Below are 19,088 nucleotides of genomic sequence, written 5' to 3'. Positions count from 1 at the left end.
TAAATTAATTTACAGCAATAAGCATTTTTTAAGAACAAGTAAACCAGACACACCAAAAGACAGGAAATATTTTCTCTTTTTACCTTAAAAAAACAAAGTTATTTCCACTATTTTTGTAACATTCACATGCCATTTCATGCCACTGAATAATTGATCTGTTGAAGCTTAACATATCCAAGCCTTGGTCTTCCTCAATAATTCATAAATTAATCAAGCAGATAGTATTGTACAGCTGTTAGAATATCTGCCCTGGGGTTCATTTGCCCTGACTGCAGTCCCGGTTTCATCAATAACAACTTTATGAACTTAGGGATTCTCAAGCTTCTAAGTTTCCTATTTTGGTGACCTTGATTAGTTAATTTGGTTATTCTTTATGCTTTGGTTTCATCACCTATAAAATATGGTAATTTTGGAACCTATCTCAAAGGGTTGTTTTGAAGATAAAAAGAAAAGAGGTATATGAATTTTAAGACAGGGCCTAACATATTTTCAATTAACCTTCAATAAGTTATAAATAAATGTAATAAGAATCGCATTTGTCAGACACATTTAAACAGCACTGAAAAGAAATTCCAAATGGCTCAAAATAACCAAACAGGTTCAACTGAGTATATTTTAGATTAAATGTTACATAGAGTCAAATTTTGTGTGAGTAATGACAGCTCTTTTATAAATTTGGCAGAGAATGAATGATGAATGGCTAAAATGATTCATCTTGAGACAGGGATGTTTTAAAATCTGGACATCATCCTTTCAAAGACATCAAAGATAGTCACTTGGATGTTCAGCAGTTTCATTGAGTGAATTGGCTCTGTTCTTCCTTCAGCAGACCACAGGGCATGGTGGAGGTACCCTGGCTCCCACTCATCCTTTTAATATTTCTTATTACTTTCTTTGAGCTGATACCATCTATTGTTAGAGTAATAATGACCTTTCAAAGATGGCTGCACCTTAACCCCACAACATGTAATGATGTTAATGTACCCTGTAAAAGAAACTGTGTAGATATGATTGAGTGAATGTAGCATGTGAAGGGGAGATTAACCTGACTTATTTGGAAGAGTTCAATCTAATGACGTGAGTCATTGAAAGTACAGAAATGATTGTAGCTGGGTTAGAAAGATAAGATGAACGAAGGGGAGAGATTCAAAATGTAGAAGAAATTTAAATTACCACTGCTAACTTTGAAGTTAGAAGAAAAGGAGCAGGAGCTGAAAAATGTAGGGACTTCTAGAAGATTGAATGGCCATTAGCCAATAGCCTGTCAGATGATAGAGATTTCATTGCTATAACCCTAAAGAACTAAATCAACTGAATACCCAGATGAGCAACTGGGGAACCTCCTAGAAAGAAATGCAATCTGCAGACACTTTAATTTCAGCCCGTGGAGACCCTGCTGGGCTTCCCATCTACAAAACTGAAAGGTGATATGTATCTGTTATTTAAGCCATTAGGTATTGTAACTTTTATGGTAACAATAGAAAGCTAATAAAACCATCTGCCTTCTAACTCTCCAATGGATTTGCATGGAGTTCAGAATAAAAACTTCTCTTGACTTCATAAGGTCTTTCATGGTGTAACCCTTCCTTCTTTTGTACAACCCTCCCCACCCACTCTCCTTCAATACAGTGGTTGTTTCACTAGCATACCAGGTTTATTTCAAACCACATTACTGTTCCCTCTGCTTGGAAGGCTCTTTCCCCCAATTTTTACCATAGTTGACTCCATCTTGTCCTTCTGACAGTTCTATAATTAGACAGTACCTTTCTCAGAAAGTTTTCTTGTTAACTCATATCTCTCTATTAATTCTCTGTATAGTACTTATCATACCAAATGTTTTTATTGATGCACTCATAAACTCTAAGCATGCAAAGACTTTGTTAATATTCTTCAGTATTACATTCCCAATATCAAGGACATAGAAGAATTTATACCAAGTTCAAGTGACATTGCAGTTGCTTCCCCCAAATCCACAGGGGTAGGTAAACAGAGGAGGAAAAAGATGAGAATAACTTGAAACTCATTAGTCTAAATAAGGTGTAGCCTATGGAAAGATCTAAAACTGGTTCTTTAATTAATAAGGGCTAGTTTACAGCATTTGAAAATTTATCATGTTGTAGATACTCTTACAATGGTCAATTTCAAGTACTAATCTGATACCATTGAATGCAGAACTGGGAACTGAGTACACCACCATTGCACAGTATGGTGTGCATTATGGGGTAGCAACTATTACATATTTCCTTTTATGTAGAGGCAATAGATATACTTCCAACAGATATAAATAACCTCAGAGATGTATTATTAATATACTAATCAGTGCATTTTGAATACCTTTGTTTTTAAAATAATTTACTTTATTATAAGTTTGTATAATTTAATTTTTTAATAGTGACATTGTTTAACAACTGGCTCACAAAATTTCTGAATATTTGTCAATCAAGTATCACAAGCTGGGGCCAGTTAAAAAGGCTCCGTATCACACTGCTGGGTCTAGTGAAAAGGAGTGGAAAGAAATGGTTTACATAACTCTTGTTTTCGGTCAATTCCAGCAACTGCAAGTAAATCTACAGTTACCAGTTTCTCAATTTCTCAGTGGATCAGAGGAAACATGACAAGTGACCTGTGTGTCTATTGACATGTAAAATGGGGGAAGTAATGATAACACTAACTTTCAAAATGATCATAAATTGGGAAAAGTGGCAGAAATGTATAGAACAGTATCTATAAGGGACAATGTTGTGACAGTGCCATTAAGTAGTGAATTAATTAAATAGTCATATTAAAGTCTAAAGACTGTCCCTGAATGATTTTTTTTTTAACTCAGGATACAACCCAGGGACACTCTACTACTAAGCAATATTTCCAGCCCTTTTTCTTTTCTATTTTGAAACAGGACTCAATAAATCATCCAGGGTGGTTGAAAACTTGTGAATCCTCCTGCCTCAGCCTCCTGAGTGCCTGGAATTATAGATGTTCACCATTGCCCCTTGCATGAATTAATAATATTGAAGATGATTTGGGAGGCACAATAAAAGAATATGAATCTAAGATTAAAGTGAAAACAAGTGTGATATTTACATAGTATATCATAAAATCCTACTTATTGTGAAATGTCTGATTCATTACTCATCAGACTAAGGGTGGAATTTTTTAAAAGAAACACTAAGGGTGGTTTTATTCCTAAGGAAGTTATGTGGAGTATACATGAAAGGTTCCATCATAGAGTGAATAGTATCCCCAAGAAAGGGGTTCATGGATTTGGAAAAACAAGTAATAGAAGTTGAGAATATACTTAGAAGAATCACAATTTTAAGATAATATTCTCACATATAAAAGGTATTACCTAGAGACATATATATTTCCCTGAATTTGTATTTTGTTTCTTCTTTCCCATTAGACATCAAACTGGAGATAATATATTTATATAAAATAGGTAAAAGTTCTGAGACTACTTTACAACAATTTTACAAGTGTTATTATACTTTTAAACAAAGTAGGAATATTGCCAGTCTATCTAAACGACATGAGACAGACATAATACCCGTCTTAGAGTACAACGTCTATGCTCTGAGGACAGGACCTCAGGCCATGAACTGCATGTGAAATTCTCCATGGGACATTCATCATTAGTATTTTCATATCCATCAGAAAAGGAAAAGTTTGGCTCCAATTTAATAGTGTCCACATATATAGCTTTTCACTTTCATTAAGTCACAAAGATTGAAGAAGGGGCAAAGACCTGATACGGAAAATTAAACAAGAATGAAAATAGACACGCATCTTCTGACACCAAACTCCATGCCGAACACTGAAATCATGGCTTTGTTTTTGCTTCTTAACAAGCCATCTAGCTTCAGAGAATTTCAATTAATCTCATTGAATTTCTGATTTCTCACTGGAATATACTTTGCCTTATAACCTAACCAAACGAATGCAAGATAGTTCAAAATTCTGCATATATTCATTGAGCACCTACTACTTACTATCTGCCAAGCATAACACTGATTTTCTTACTTAACACACAACAATTCTCCAAAACATTAAAGGTAGAAATATCTTCATCTGTTTCTTACCAGTCCAACTTACCACACTCTGCGCTAAATTAAGAGTTCCCCAAATTACAATTCCAGAGGCTCCCAGAGCAATAGTCTCACCAATTGTATTCACAAGGTCAACCTGGTGAAAGTAACAGAAAGAGGGAGCAGAGAGGAACAAAATGAAAGTGTTATGCACAGAACATTAACTCCAAAGCTGAGCCTGCTGCTTTGATAACAGTAATTTAAATATTTCTCCATCCACATCCCTATTATTAAAAAAGAATAGAGAATTCTTGTCTCAATTACTTCTACTGACAAGGGAGCAGACCCATGGGGAAAAAAAAAAAAAAGAGAGAGAGAGCTTCTATATTGTGTATACTACCTAATGTTGCATGGTTGCTGAGAGATTACATGATAATGTTACATGAAAGAGAGAAAATATTCTCATTCTGCATTCATACATATAATGACTTAGAACTACTCTTGTACATATGACTAAATGACATTAGAAGCTAAACTTCACTTCCCACAAAAATGCTATTCAGTCTCACTGCACACCATGTATGGACCCTGTTTCATAACTCTGAAACTTTGCTACTTTGATTTACTTACCTGAGAAAGGAATTGCGAAGTAAGATCAGTAAAAACCAGGCGGGTATATACAAAAACTGGAAGTGGGTTTCTAGCATTAATCATTTTAGAAACCCTAATAGCTTCCTGTACACGATTTCGCGAGAAGAGTGCCGCTAGTGAGGATGACTGCAAGTTGGTGTTCAAATAAATGGATGGGAAAAGGGCGGTGCTTTCCTTCCACAACCAGTGCAGATCGTCATTCCTTTTCTTTTCTATGTCAGGGCAAGCTCCAGTGTAATGGGATTTTTTGTAGTCATGGTTGTAACAATCAGGGAAAAGATAAAAACCCCAGAAGTGGTTTGGCCGAATTGATTTGCCCAATTTTAAAGTCTCTTCCATGAATTTCCTTCCTGCCGTTTCAAACTCTTTTTTGGCGATCTTAGTGGCTTCTGTGATATTCAGTTGTAAATTTTGTTGCTGGACCAACTCAATAGACTTTTCCCTATAAATAGTCTTAGGTGACCAGTTTCTATCCCAGGTGGGCCTCCAGTCTTCCCAGTCAATGACAGCCAAGCCCATGTTGTCTACTGGTAGGTAAAAGAAAATGTCTTCCCTAGCTTTGTCCAAATGCTTTTGTAAGGACCCCAGCTGGGGGATTCCTCCATGCACACTTGTGTTTGTATTATCTATGTGTGGATAATAGCCAAGTCTGTCCGTATAAAATATTGTAATAGCTTGCCCTGTGATACCTTTCTTTGGACTTCCTATTAAAGAGAAGAGGCTCATATCTAGCGGCTTGTCAAACTTTCCAGTACAAGCTTCAGTTGGAGCGTTCCATACCCAGAGGAAAGGCATATTTGGGATAAGAGGTGGGGCAATGAAATCCACAGTCAGGCAACAAGGAATCAGAAGGGAGATGAACACTGTAAGGGATGCTCCATTGGACTCAACAAAGCTCCCAACAAATAGATGATTCAAAGTCAGCACTCCCATTGCAAAATAATGACTATGAAAAACAGTGATTTCTTCTTCCACACTTTAGCTTATCCAATATTTGATGCAAGATATGAGCACAGAAGAAATATAGTGGAATGAGGCCTCTTTGATGGGTAAAGAGGTAGAATAATTATGTTATATTTAAATACTCTTCTTGTTTCATGTTTCAGCAATGTTTTGAAAGTTGCATCATCTATAAATGAAAAAAAAGGAAATATAATATTTTCTGTTAAGATACATTACTGTATCCAAGATGGTAAGCTTTACCAGGTTCTCAACTTTATGTGAAAACAGTTTAATTCCATTTTAGCAGATAAAAGACCAACTATTTTATTTAAGTCAATAATATGATTTTCACTTATGTGTGATACAAATTCTATACTAGTTAACATTTGTCTCATTTTCCCAAATAATGACAGAACCTGCAGAGAGTTCAATATAATTATTTTTCCTTTTGCCATTCCAGGTGTACAGATGCTGGACCAAGCAAAGCCTATTGAATGAATATAGATTCCAAATCGAATCTCATTCTTATTTATTGCTTCTTGACAAACCACTTTCTAGTGGTTTGCCAAATATTGAAAAGAACCTCTCATAGAATTAAAAAATTTCATATTTTCCTAATTATTTTTTTTTCTTCTTTTTATTTATTTTTAAGTAGGACAGAAAGGAAGATGAGAAAATCTACTTTTGTCAGAAGAAATAAATCAAAAATGTGTTCAAAACTATTAAATCAACCAAAAACTCCTACCAAGTGGCAAATCAAAGTACTTTTTGGAACACTGATGGATCAAAATCTTACAGTAATATTCTCTCTTACGTTTAAGTTAATAAAACATTTTACTACTCCACATCTTCTACTAAAAGAATTGATTTTAGCCTAATAAAAGCAATATATAAATATTAGTCTTTTAATAGTATTTGATAAGCAAGATTGTGTGGTTATTCTGATTGAGACAAAGTGAAGTGCTATAGACAAATTTTGTAGGGCCATAAAATAGTCTGAGGCAAGGATAAGAAATAATGCATTAATCATCCCTTGATATTTGCAAAAATTACCTGCAAGAAGACATTATTATTTTTATTTATTTATTTTTAATTTTTATTTATTTACTTATTTTATTCAGTTTTTTGTGGTGCTGGGGATTGAATCCAGGGCCTTGCACATACTAGGCAAGTGCTCTGTCACTGAACCATATCCCCAACCTAAGAAGACATATTTAAATGTTTTGTTTGTTCAAAAAAATTTTAGTTTGAGGAGAAAACAAGACTTTTTCTCTTTAATGAGATAGTACTACTACATAGAGAAATAATGAGAATTATGTTGCCGAGCATGCTGTCCTTACATAGCAAATCACTTAGCCATTCATCGAAAAGATTCTAAAAATAACAACAGTCATAATCTTAAAACAACAATTAGTGTCATGTTTTACAGATTATAATTTTTCCCTCATGTTAAGAATGGTAGAGTAGTTAAAGATCTTTAAAATTTAAACCTTTCTCAACTTTCTTATTCAGGGTAAAGCTTCAACAAATCTTATGAGTAATATCACCAAAAAAAAAAAAAAATTCAATTACTAACTACCTACACCAATAGATGAATGTCAGGGAGTGGGAAAAGAAAATGAAATAAAGAGTTAGCTTTCCTGTGTCTCAGGGAAAGAGGAAACACCAAAATTGGGAAATTAACATTCAAACCTCAACTCCATATGATCATTTGATATTAAAAAGTAAAAATATGAACTTTTAAGTAGAATGAACCTACTGATAAGATTGGAATGGGTCGCCACTTCTTCAAAAATCAACTGGATGAAATGTCTCTTTAATATAATTCTTCAAACAAAGTTTCAGGGCACAGAACTGAGGACAGATTTAGAAGTTAGACACAGAACAGTGCCTTCTTTTTATTTAAAGTATCTGCTAAAGAACCTCATTTCCTTGGGACTGATTTAACCCCAGATAATAGCTGACCTTATCTATCCACTAGCACAGGGGTTGAGCACCCCTAATTTAAAAATTCCAAATCCAAACTGCTCAAAAATTCCAAACTTTTTGAGCACCAATAGCAAGCTACAAGTAAAAAATTCCACACTGTGAAACCTGGTCCATGCACAAAACTATTTTAAAAGTGCAGCTTTTAAAGTGATGGAACACTTGCCTAGCCTGTGTGAGACCTTAGGTTCAATCCCTAAGGATATATTTATTTAATATACATCTATTGCATATGTATATATACATTTATATGGAATCTGAATGTATATATTCCATATACATTGAATCTATGTCACTTCTTATCTCATGTGTTTCTGTACTAAGATCCTAAGATCTGTACTCAATCTAAATCTATTAAAGTTGCCTCCTCAGTGTCCTCCTTGCCCATTTTTTGGAATAATTGTTTCTAAAGTGCTCCAGCTAAGTCTTGACATTCACCAGACCCCAACAATGGTACTGGTCCAAAAGCCTGCTTTCTATGTCCAGCCAACCGCTGCACCTGTCTTGCAGTTAGTTTCAAGGCAAGAAGCAGTTTGGTTGCAATGTCTTCTTAAAACATTGGTAAGCCGATTACACCCCCTTAATTTTTTTTTTTCAAAATTTAAGAACTTAAGAACTGAATATATTTGCAACTCTATTTAAGATTAGACTCTTTTTGTAAGAAATTTTATCACTGGACCTCATGCTGGTTAAATCCTTTGAACCAGGAATGTCTTGTCTGAAGAATTCCAAAAGTAGTTTATTATAAAAATTATACAGCTCTCTGTACATACTTACATATGTAGTATTCATCTTTGTGTATTGTAAATCTATAAAATGAGAAAAGATAAAAAGTAATTTCAATACTTAATGGTAAGAAATGCTTAAATGCCATACTTCAGACTGAGGGAATTTGTGCAGCTAATGAAGCAACATAAAGTTAGTGAAGTAACATGCAAAGGTATTCACCTAAACTACTGTGTGAATTAAAGTTAAAAAAATGCACTTACACTCTAAATTGATGCATACAAAAACATGTAAGCCCATAATTAAGGAGCTGAAAAAAATTCAGATATGTGAAATAATATTCATACTTTCTGAGAATCCATTATATATTTTTTATCTAATCTTCTTTCATCTAATTACCATACACTTCCTCAAATAAGAAGAGGAAACAAAACAAAATTTAATGCTAAAAATTAGTTGCAAGGACAAACTGTCTGCCTTCCTCAGGAAAAAAATAATGACCATAAATTTTCTATTCCCCATCAGAATGTTTGTAGAAGGAGATTATGTTTTTATGAAAAAGGAGTTGGTGATTGGTATTTTTTTTACAATTAAATTTTATTGTATTTATTTAAGGTATACATTATGATGTTATGGGATGGGTCAAATTTTTGAGATTGGGAACAGAGGGGAATAAAGGAAACCAAATTTCTTGGTTAATTCTTTGCTTTGCTTTTCCACAGCAAATGATTTGTTTTTGTGATAAATGCTTTCTTCTTGAGAATCATGACTAACAGATAAAGAAGTCAGGCCACTTTCTCCAGAATCTATCCTTTTGGTATTTCCATTCTATGTATCTGTTACCTCAGTGGACTTAAGAACTGAATTCAGACACACCTTCCTGTCATTAAAACTACCATAGACTTATAATTATGCACATAAAGGGAAATTTTCAGAAATATGGGAAAATGTTGATTAAGACAAGATTATAACTGGTGGGAAAAAAAAAGAAAAAGCATAGCATTACCAAAAGGAGCAAAGGGCAAAGGAGAGTGTCCCAAGGTCTAAGTTATTCACAGGGAGCCTCCTTAGTCTCCATTACCCTATATCCCCAGGACAAATACACATAGTTACAATACTGAACAAATAGCCCTCAGTTTAGGAAGCCTCTGGATAATGAAGGTAGTTTTAATATAAATTACTTCATAAATATGATGGAGTCATGCTTTAAAATGATATATAAAAACAAAATCCCTTGTTAGCAACAGGCCCCACAGTTATTATCCTTATAGATTAATCACATTTAGTACAAAGTGCTTGGTTCACAATTTCAATAAGGAGGCTGATATCACCTCCAGTTACAAGTTTCAGGGAATCCAACCTAAGCATTTTGAACAAACATAAGAGGTCAGCATAAAAGCAAAATCAGGAAATGTGCAGATTTCTTCTCTTAAAAAATTTACATGTGTTTTTTACCATTTCAGCAAGACTTTTCCAGGAATTTTTTTTCTTAAAACCATAATATTTTATAAATAATTTGGCCAGAAATTAATATTATAAACAACTCAACAAGAGAAATAAGTGCCATTTGAAGTGACTTTCTATCAACTCCTTTTTCTTCCCTGTTATCCTTTATTATTATTATTCCTCTTCATTGTTTTTTTCCTGCCTTTGTTTTAACTTTCTGAGTGTCTACCAGACATGTTTTGAACCCCTGGAGATTGTCAAAGCTAAAGAAATTGCTAATCCTTAATCTTTTTAACCACTACCAGATATAATGAAATACCAGAAATGCTTCTCAAAAAAATGAAGGAGGGGGCTGGAGATGTGGCTCAAGCGGTAGCGCGCTTGCCTGGCATGCATGCGGCCCAGGTTCCATCCTCAGCACCACATACAAAGATGTTGTGTCTGCCGAAAACTAAAAAATAAACATTAAAAAATTCCCTCTCTCTCTCTCTCTCTCTCTTTTAAAAAAAAATGAAGGAGGTTGTCTGAAGAAAAAAATGTGGCATATTACAGAAGTTCTAATATTTTTCCACAAACTACACGTGATTTTCCCTACTATAGAAAGAAAAACGGATGACTTACTTATGAAGTAAAAATTACAAAGTTTTCTTCTGTGATGTCAGCAGATCAGAAGTTGCTCCAATCTATTAGCTATGCAATATTTAACCTGTTGGGTGAGAAAAGGTGGCCCTTTGTCCAGTCAATTACAGAAAGACTTAATCTTTTGCTATGTTACTTTATGATGGGAAAGGAAACCTGTGTGAGTGTGCTTGGGAGTGTGTGTGTGTGTGTGTGTGTGTGTGTGTGTGTGTGTTTGGTGTTTTAATCTAAGCAAATTCAAGTGCCTATGGCAGAGCAGATTAGCTAGGATGGTAAATTAACATAAGAATGTTATAAATTTTTATTAGCACTTGAAATGAGTTTAAGAGGCCAGTGGTATACAAGCACTCATTCCAGTTGTTTTAATTGCTCAGCATTTTGTTAATGACAGATTTCTGCAGTGTAATACAAGTGAAGAGTGAACTGTTTTCAAAAAAAAAAAGGACAGCATTTAATGTAAAAATAATGTCTCCTTAGAAAATTATAAATTAGAATTAGTATTTTCAAAATGATAAAGGAAGCCATGCTTGATATGTTGTCATAGGAAAATACTTGTTTTGTGAATTCTTTTCCTTAAGGTGGTAAAGGACAGAAGGAGAAAAATAATAAAATCCCTCAAGAACAGCTCTCAGCATCAGATTGTATTTAATGACTATGATGGAACATGGAACAAAATTTACATATGTTGAATTTTGCAGTAAGTTTATTCTGTTGTTCTATGATATGATTAGAAAATATTACACCAAGAAGCTTGTAAACCACAGTCTGATTAAACATGAATCAAAAAGTTGAAAATTTTAAGCAAATTAAATCAACATGTTACAAAATATTCATACTTCAGTTTTTAAAAATGCATGTGTAGTCAATACCAAAGGTGTTTTATTGAAAATAAGAAAGTAAGTAATTATATTCTTGTGAGGGAATTCTTTTGGAGAGGATGCCAATAATATTCTATTTCCAAAATATCTTTGTTACCTCGGAGTTTATGATATATAATATACACTTACTTATAGGATTGGGTCACTGTTTAACTTCCAGAGCAACTGGAAAGAACCCGACGTACTTTGAATTTCAGTAAACTCAAAATTATGGCCAATGCTAACACTGTAAAAATGAAGATGTTCAAACAAAAATCCAAGCCCGCCAATCAGAAGCCATAGGTTTGTCAAACAATCAACAACAAAAAAAAGAAACACAGCTGGCTTTTAATTAAAGTAGTAAAAATAGATTTTAGTCACAAAAACTATTGCAATAGGAAAAATGAAACCTCAATTTAGAACTGAGCTCAATTCCAGCTACAACAAGGAAAAGTGGGGATTCATATCCACAAAGCAGCGGGGGGGGGGGGTGTCAGTGGATAGAGAGTTACTAAAATAAAATATCTAAGATAAGTGGGGGTTCTGGCTTGCTGAGGACAAGGTGTGATAAGCTATCACTTAGGGATGTTGGAGGATGAGGAAACTATCCTTACCCCTATAAGGGCAATCTGTTATGGAGTGCCTATGGCAGAGCAGATTAGCAAGCATGGTAAATTAGCATAAGAATGCTCTAGTGGATCAGGGACTGATATGAAGGCTCTGGGACTCTTGCTGAACTGACAAGGCAGGATTCTTGCTAGAACTGGACTCTACAAGGATGGACACAGAAGTCCTGGGTTTGAGACCTAATCATAAAGAGTGCAAGATGAGCCTGAGTCAAGTTCTGTCAAGGAAAGAATCTTTGTCAGTTCTCCCTCTTGTGCATGTAAAAGCATTAATTAGTTGACTAACTAAATAAACTTGATGAACTTTGCCTTCCCGTAAACTCGAAATTTTAGCCACAATGTTACTTTAAAAGAAAGATGTTCAAACAAAAACTGAAGCCACAGCTCCAGCATTATTCAGAAGACAAGTATGTCTTCTATGGTCAACCATGAGGCTGACACACCCAGACATGACAGCCCAAGTAATTGAATAAAGACTATAAAATCTCCAGTAGCCTCTAAATTCACAACAGTAGGTATAAACACAATAGTTTTTCTATGCTCTCTGCAATAGCACTTGCTGAGCCCCAGGTAATACCAGACTTTGTCAGTGAACTCAGCATCCTACCCTCACAAACCTGAAACCAATTCAGTGATTACAATGGCTCAGCTGCCTAACATTCATAAGCAAGAAGGCTTAGTACCAAGCCAGATAAAAGTTTAAGAAGAATATCGAGCGCCATTGTTATTACTGGTACATTGCATCAATGAAATTCACAAAAGCACTAAGACCAAAAAGTATGAGCATTGAGTTAACAAGTCTATTAATAATAACCTCTGTTTATCTTCTCTCAACCATTCATATAACGTCTACTTTTATGTCTCAGAAGAGCCAAAGCTGTGGTTAATAAATCTTTGAAAATTGAGATTATATTAAAGATATAAATGGCTACTATAGTCAAACACAAACAGCAAATATCTATCTCCCATAATCCTTTGCCCAAAGACACCAGGGACCTGACCTCATCAGGTGTTATTGAATACATTAAGCAATGTAGAAGATAAAATGTTAAGGTCTGTAAACAAGTCAGGATGGTACCTGGCATTTTGCCAGAGAAATGTTAGTGTCTGTAAACAAGTCTGCATAGTGCCTGGCAAAATGCCAGAGGGAGTGGTTTGTGAAGTATCAAAAGCAAGCCATTAAGTGTGAATATTTCTTATTGGTTGACTGCTGTATCTATTTTATGCTAATTAGATAAGCTGTGTAAAATGTATAAATATCGCTCAGATCCTGCAATAAACGGCTTCCATTCCTGCTGCATCAATCTACACAGTAGTTCGTCACCCCCCGCTTATTCTGCTGCAGCCGGAATGCGGCAATAAATAAGGAAAATATACCTATTCACCTTCTAAAGATAATACAATAGGTAATTGTCTTCTTAAATAAAGTACCTGGAGACTATCTCCATACTAGCCTATAAATGGAGTACTATTTTTTTTCTTTAAAAAGAGGACTAATTTAAAAATCTTTGCCAGATTTTTAACCAGTTTATTACTTAACTTCTTTTAAAAAAACATGCTAGGATGTCTACCTGAAGAATGCACTCTTTAAAAGAAAAACGGCTAAAATCTTTAGCAACCAAATGTCCTCCTACCATATATCTTTGCCCACTTTTAAGAAATGTGTAGGAACTGAGTCTAGGACAGCTTTTCAGTCAGAATCTACAGGAAAATAAAAATTCAAATTTTTTGTTATTAATATGAAAGTTCCTGTTCTTAGAGGAAGGAAGATTTGGTGATTATAAGTTCTTTGGGGTTAAAATGAAGAATGAATGTTTCTGCCACCATGATCCTGCCTTGCACCACCTCTTGCATAAATTTCTTTGAACTAGATTTTTTTTTTTTTATTTTTAGTCTTTATTCTGAGCCTAGAGATATATCTCTCAAGGTTGCTCCTACTAATGCAGGCTTTCCAAAAAGATCTACAGAATCCTTTAATTCTAATCATCACCAAAGCCACTTTTAATTTATCAAAGTTCTCACAAAAATTGTACCTATTTTCTTAACATCACTCACAACAATCTGTAAGCCCACTATCATTGCCCTCATTCCCAGGAAAGTGCCTGGTACATAGAAGGAAGTCCATCATTTTTTAATTGAATGGGTGAATAAGTGAAAGTATTCATCTATGAACACAATGACCAAATGAGTTTTCTTTTTCTACAGTTTTACAAAATTATTTTTAATCTCTTACCAAAGCACAAGGACATCTATTAGACACAATGCAGTTTGCCCTGTCTGGCTTAGTCCTTTTGGGCTGCCATAACATATCATGGACCAGGTAGCTTATATACAACAGATATTTATTTCGTACAGTTTCAGAGGCTGGGATTGTATTCCAAGATCAAGGCGCCAGCTTATTTGATGTCTCTTCTTCATAGAACTTTTATAGCTCCCTCACAAGATGGAAGGGACAAGCAAGTTCCCTCCTACCTGTTTTATACTAATCCTATTCAGGAACTCTCAGGCCTCATGACTTAATTACTTCTCAAAAGGCCGCACCTCTTGATATTACCACATTGGGGATTAAGTTTCAACACATGAATTTTGGGAGAGCATAAACATTCAGACCAATATTTTAAACATTAACAAGATTTGGAGTTGAAAAGTGAAAACTAGTAATAGCTACTTTTAACCTTATTTTATTATATAGTTAGGAAGATGGAAGATTTTGTGTGTGTGTGTGTGTGTGTGTGTGTGTGTGTGTTTCCAGTACTGGGGATTGAACCCAGGGTGTCTCTAGCACTGAACTACAAAGTGCATCCCCAGCCCTTTTTTATTATTATTATTATTATTATTTTGAGGCAGGGTCTCACTAACTTGCCCAAACTGACCTCCGAATTATGATCCTGCTGCCTTACAAGTCACTAGGATCGTAGGTGTGCATCACCATGCCCGGCTTGAAGATGTACTTTACAGGTTACAATTTGAAAAGCTTTTAAAGATAATTTCCCCCCCTATTCTAATCCTATTCTTTCAGATAGTCCCCAATTGCCACCACTCTCCTTAGTTAATGATGTCATGTAGTACACCCTCTGGATATCTGTACTACAATGCAATGCAGAACTAGAAACATTTACCAGTGCTTTCTTCACAATATCATTTGTTACCTCTTCTCTCATTTACTTTTCACTTTTTCCCTTCTTTCTTAACTGAGTCTTTGATCTGCCCAGAAGAACCTGGAGACTGGTGACACACATACCTGAAAGTATTGAGGAGACCAGACCTGTAGATAGACTGAGGCTTTATTTCCATTTTTAACTCCATTATGCAATAGCTGGAGGACCCAAATTATTCAAACTTTAAGTATCACTTGACTTTTTAAAGGTATATTGGCAATACACAGATCTATCCAACTCCCAAGAATGCTGTGATAATGTGTGAAATGATACCTGTTAAGGTATTTTCTATAAAAAAAATATGTAAGTCTAAAGTGCAATGTTATTTCCCTTGTACCACCAATACATTGAAATCTTGCTTTATTCTCATGGTTCATTTGCATTTACTTCAAGTTATAAGCAATGCAGCTGTAACAGGTGTGGAGAATTCTTTCAATGCACATGATTAGATTAGGAGTATCTGGAGATGAATTCCTAACCCAAGAATTACACAGAAGTATTTACCAGAAACACTGGTTGGGCAATGCCGAGATGTTTTGTGATAATAGCAATAATCTAAGTTTCCTTTAAAGAATTTAGGTTTACAACAAAACAGAAGGGATAGTAAAAAAGTCACACCTAGCTCAATCAATCTCAGTGTGTAGAAACTCAGTGTGAATTATACAGCAGTCCCTTCGTACTTGTGATTTAGCTTTCCATAGTTTAATGCCCATTGTCCAAAAATATTAAATGAATAATTCCAGAAATAAACCATTTGAACATTTTAAATGATTTCTATAATTACACTATGTTGCTATAATTGTTCTATTATTGTTGTTAATCTCTTACTATGCTTAGTTTATAATTAAACTTTATTGTGTATATATGTAAAAACTCTGTATATTTTGAATCCGGTACTATTCAGGGTTTCAGACAATTGTGGAACATTCTGGAACATATCACAGGCCTGTGCTGAAGGGAAAATAGAATAGTGAAGTAAAACCTTCCACAGGAGGGCTCTGTCAGTTCTTCCACATTTGGGATCATCTCTGGCCAAAGCCTATTACAAAGAGCACTTTCAGAGCATACCCTAAATAAATATCACTGCATTAGTCCTATGTATTTTAGGCACAATGGAGGGTAACTGCAAGCACAATGATCCAAGAAAGTGATTATAAGCCTACACCTAGCATTTTAGTCAAATTGAAGGTCACAACCTATTTGCCACAAAATCACTTTAATTGTCTATGATGAGTTTTTGTTTAAAAAATGAGTAAAATAGAGAATAATAGAATGGCATAGGATAGAAAGCACCACCAGGTGCCGTGGTATTTAACAAGGATATTATTCTATAAAGCTCTTCTCTCAGTTATCTTGCATTGGGAGAGCAAAGTATCTACTTTCCTTCTGTTTACACACCACAACAACAAACATATAAGAAGTATGTGAACTCAAAAGGTGTGCAGAATTCTCTCTGCCTGCAAGAAAGCAATTAATTCTTCAGTGGATACCATCTGGGTATCTTCTAATCCAATTTAATTCTGACACCATCAACTTGGAGATAGCATCAGATCTCACAGGTTGGGGGCTCTGACCCCAAGTCACCCCCTACACTCAAATTTCAGTCACAAGCTGCCGGGTTGTTTTACTCTGTGCTATAAATTAGGTTTCCCACAACATCCTCCTGATTTGATTATTTAATTATTTTGCTCGAGCAGCCAACAGAACTAAGGAAACACTTATGTTTGCTGGATCTTACAAAGGCCACAGATGAAAAGATGCTTAGCATGAGGTATGGGAGAAGGGGTGTGGAGCTTCTGCACTCTTCCAGGTACACCTCCCTCCAGGAACTTCTGTGTATTCAGATACCCAGGAGCTCTGCAACTCTGTCCTTCTGGGTTTTTACAGAGACTTCATTACATACATAGTTGAAGAATGCACAACTGTGTCAAAAAGTGATTGAACAACAAGAGTGTGATCTAATACCAACAAACTAGGTGAGGGAACCAAGCAGAACAGGCTGTTTCAGCTTTCTTCCTCTTTTTCTTCTTCTCTCTGTGCAGCTTTCCTCCATACTATGGGACTGGACACCTCTGGAAAGAGGAGGGGCACATGACTTACTATTGGACGGGGTGGGTCTTAGAATTTATAGTGAGCACAAAGACAGAAAGTCAGTCTATGATTATCATTTCTATGAACTGCCTTAAGAAGAAAAACTCTACTTTCCATGGTCTATCTTAGGAAGGAAACTATGAGCCAGGAACTATAGATGAAAACTAAAATTTATATATTATAATTTCAAAGTTATATATTTATATATGGGTATAGTGAGTGACAGTGTAAAATATTTAATTTTTCACTGTAGAATCAATCAAATAATTTTGCAACACAAAAACTTTGGCATTGGAGACACCTAGGTTTTGAATCCCAAAAGCATACACTTTCCAGTTAACTAGGTTAAGCTATGTTACTTAATCTCTTTAATTTAATCTCTTCAACAATCAAAAGAGAATTCTTATCTGCCTGAGGATTCCTTAAGTAATGTCTATAAGTGTATAAACTACTGAACTAGATAATTTGATCTTCTAGATTAGAACCAAATGGCATAGTATCTGGGTCAATCTAAAACTTACCTTTTCCAGAACTGTTTGACTTGACTTCTTTACTGTACTTTATGCTTTGAGATTTTTATTTGTGTTGCTATTTTTGTTTTGTTTTGTTTTACTTGTATGCTTTTTAACTGTAAATTGTGGAAAATAAAGCAACTATATAAATCAATTATAAAATTATTTTAAAAGTTCAGGAAACAGCACAATACATGTGAAGGGGTTCAGAAAATGCCACCCTAAAACATGCTACTGTGGCGTATTGTTTATTTTGAACTAAAGATGATATAGCAACAGTAGTTGCAGGAATGGGTCTTTGACCTTCTCCAAGACATTTCTCATGTACAGAGTACCCTCTCTGTACTACAAAAAGAACATTCTTACCACTGGACATTGGGAGTGGATGCTTAAATGAATTGACATAAACAAACCTACTAAAATAGCCCTTTTTCCTCTCGTTTTCCCCACATATCTCCTAGTCACTTCCCCACAAATTGTTCCCTCTAAAAGATTAAACCTCTTTTTTCTTTGTTTTTTGTTTTGCTTTTTAAATAAGTTATAAGCTATTGGTCCTAAAAGCTTTTCTGGGTCTTAGTTTGCTGTTTCCCTATGAAGGCTCCTGGTACATGTAAAAATACCAAATAAAATTTGTTTGGTTTCTTCCTGCTAATCTATCTTTTGTCAGTTCAATTCATAGGCTCCAGCTACAGAACCGTGGACAGCAACAGAAGATTCATCTTTTGATCCTTCAGTTTTGAAAGTAAGAATAAGGCATTACTGCCTGGGATACCCTGCTTACTCCACAGGCTACAGCTGAGATATGGGGGACATCTGACAAGAGCCTTCAAATAGTGAAATTCTTACATCAGCCTCCAGAATCTCAGCCTGAAGTGAACCTATTGTGAACCTTACTATTCTAGTGAACCTATTCTCCTTCTGTAGTGTACATACTGACCAGAAGGAACTTTCCCTACTAATACTACTCTAGATATGCTTTTGGATTTTGTCATGCCAATGACATCATCTGGAAATCCTCTGGATTCTTAGTCTCTTCTGATACTCCAATTGCCTTTGGGCATATAATGGCTACCCTTTTACAAACTGTTCATCTTCCAGCTAAAATTGCTATTTGTTCACTGTCTGGCTCATACCAAGGACACTGATAATATGTCTCTTGAGAACAAAAGGGCTGACAAGCTAGAAATATGTGGTGGAAAATGGGCACCTTTTCTTTCTTTCTCCACCTAGTTCATAGATTTCTTTTATTCCTGATATTATTGATCAGCTGGCAGTCTGAAAAAAAAACTGAACATATTAGACTCTCAAATAATTACCAGAATGTTTATATGGTGGCCAAACAGACTTCCTGTAATCTACTTTCTTGTGATCTTTGAGCTTGCTCTTATCTGCCATCAGATGAGACATACATGTGGTTCAGGGAGAGTTAGGA

The 19,088-nt window shown here is 35.0% G+C and overlaps 1 protein-coding gene across 1 annotated transcript in view; it reads right to left on the bottom strand.

Moving 5' to 3' along the window:
* LOC143397495 (hyaluronidase PH-20-like) overlaps window positions 1-5,606 on the bottom strand; it is a 29,199-nt gene extending 23,593 nt beyond the window's left edge. The window contains exons 1-2 of the mRNA XM_076853566.2: window positions 4,653-5,606; window positions 4,090-4,179 (exon numbers count right to left, since the gene is read on the bottom strand). Of these exons, the coding sequence (XP_076709681.2) occupies window positions 4,090-4,179; window positions 4,653-5,606 (1,044 nt within the window). The remainder of the gene's footprint in view (window positions 1-4,089; window positions 4,180-4,652) is intronic.
* Between the last annotated feature and the right edge of the window lie 13,482 nt (window positions 5,607-19,088).

This window comes from Callospermophilus lateralis, chromosome 1, assembly GCF_048772815.1.
Source record: "Callospermophilus lateralis isolate mCalLat2 chromosome 1, mCalLat2.hap1, whole genome shotgun sequence".
Taxonomy (NCBI): Eukaryota; Metazoa; Chordata; class Mammalia; order Rodentia; family Sciuridae; genus Callospermophilus; species Callospermophilus lateralis.
This window is presented reverse-complemented; position numbering and strand designations above follow the sequence as displayed.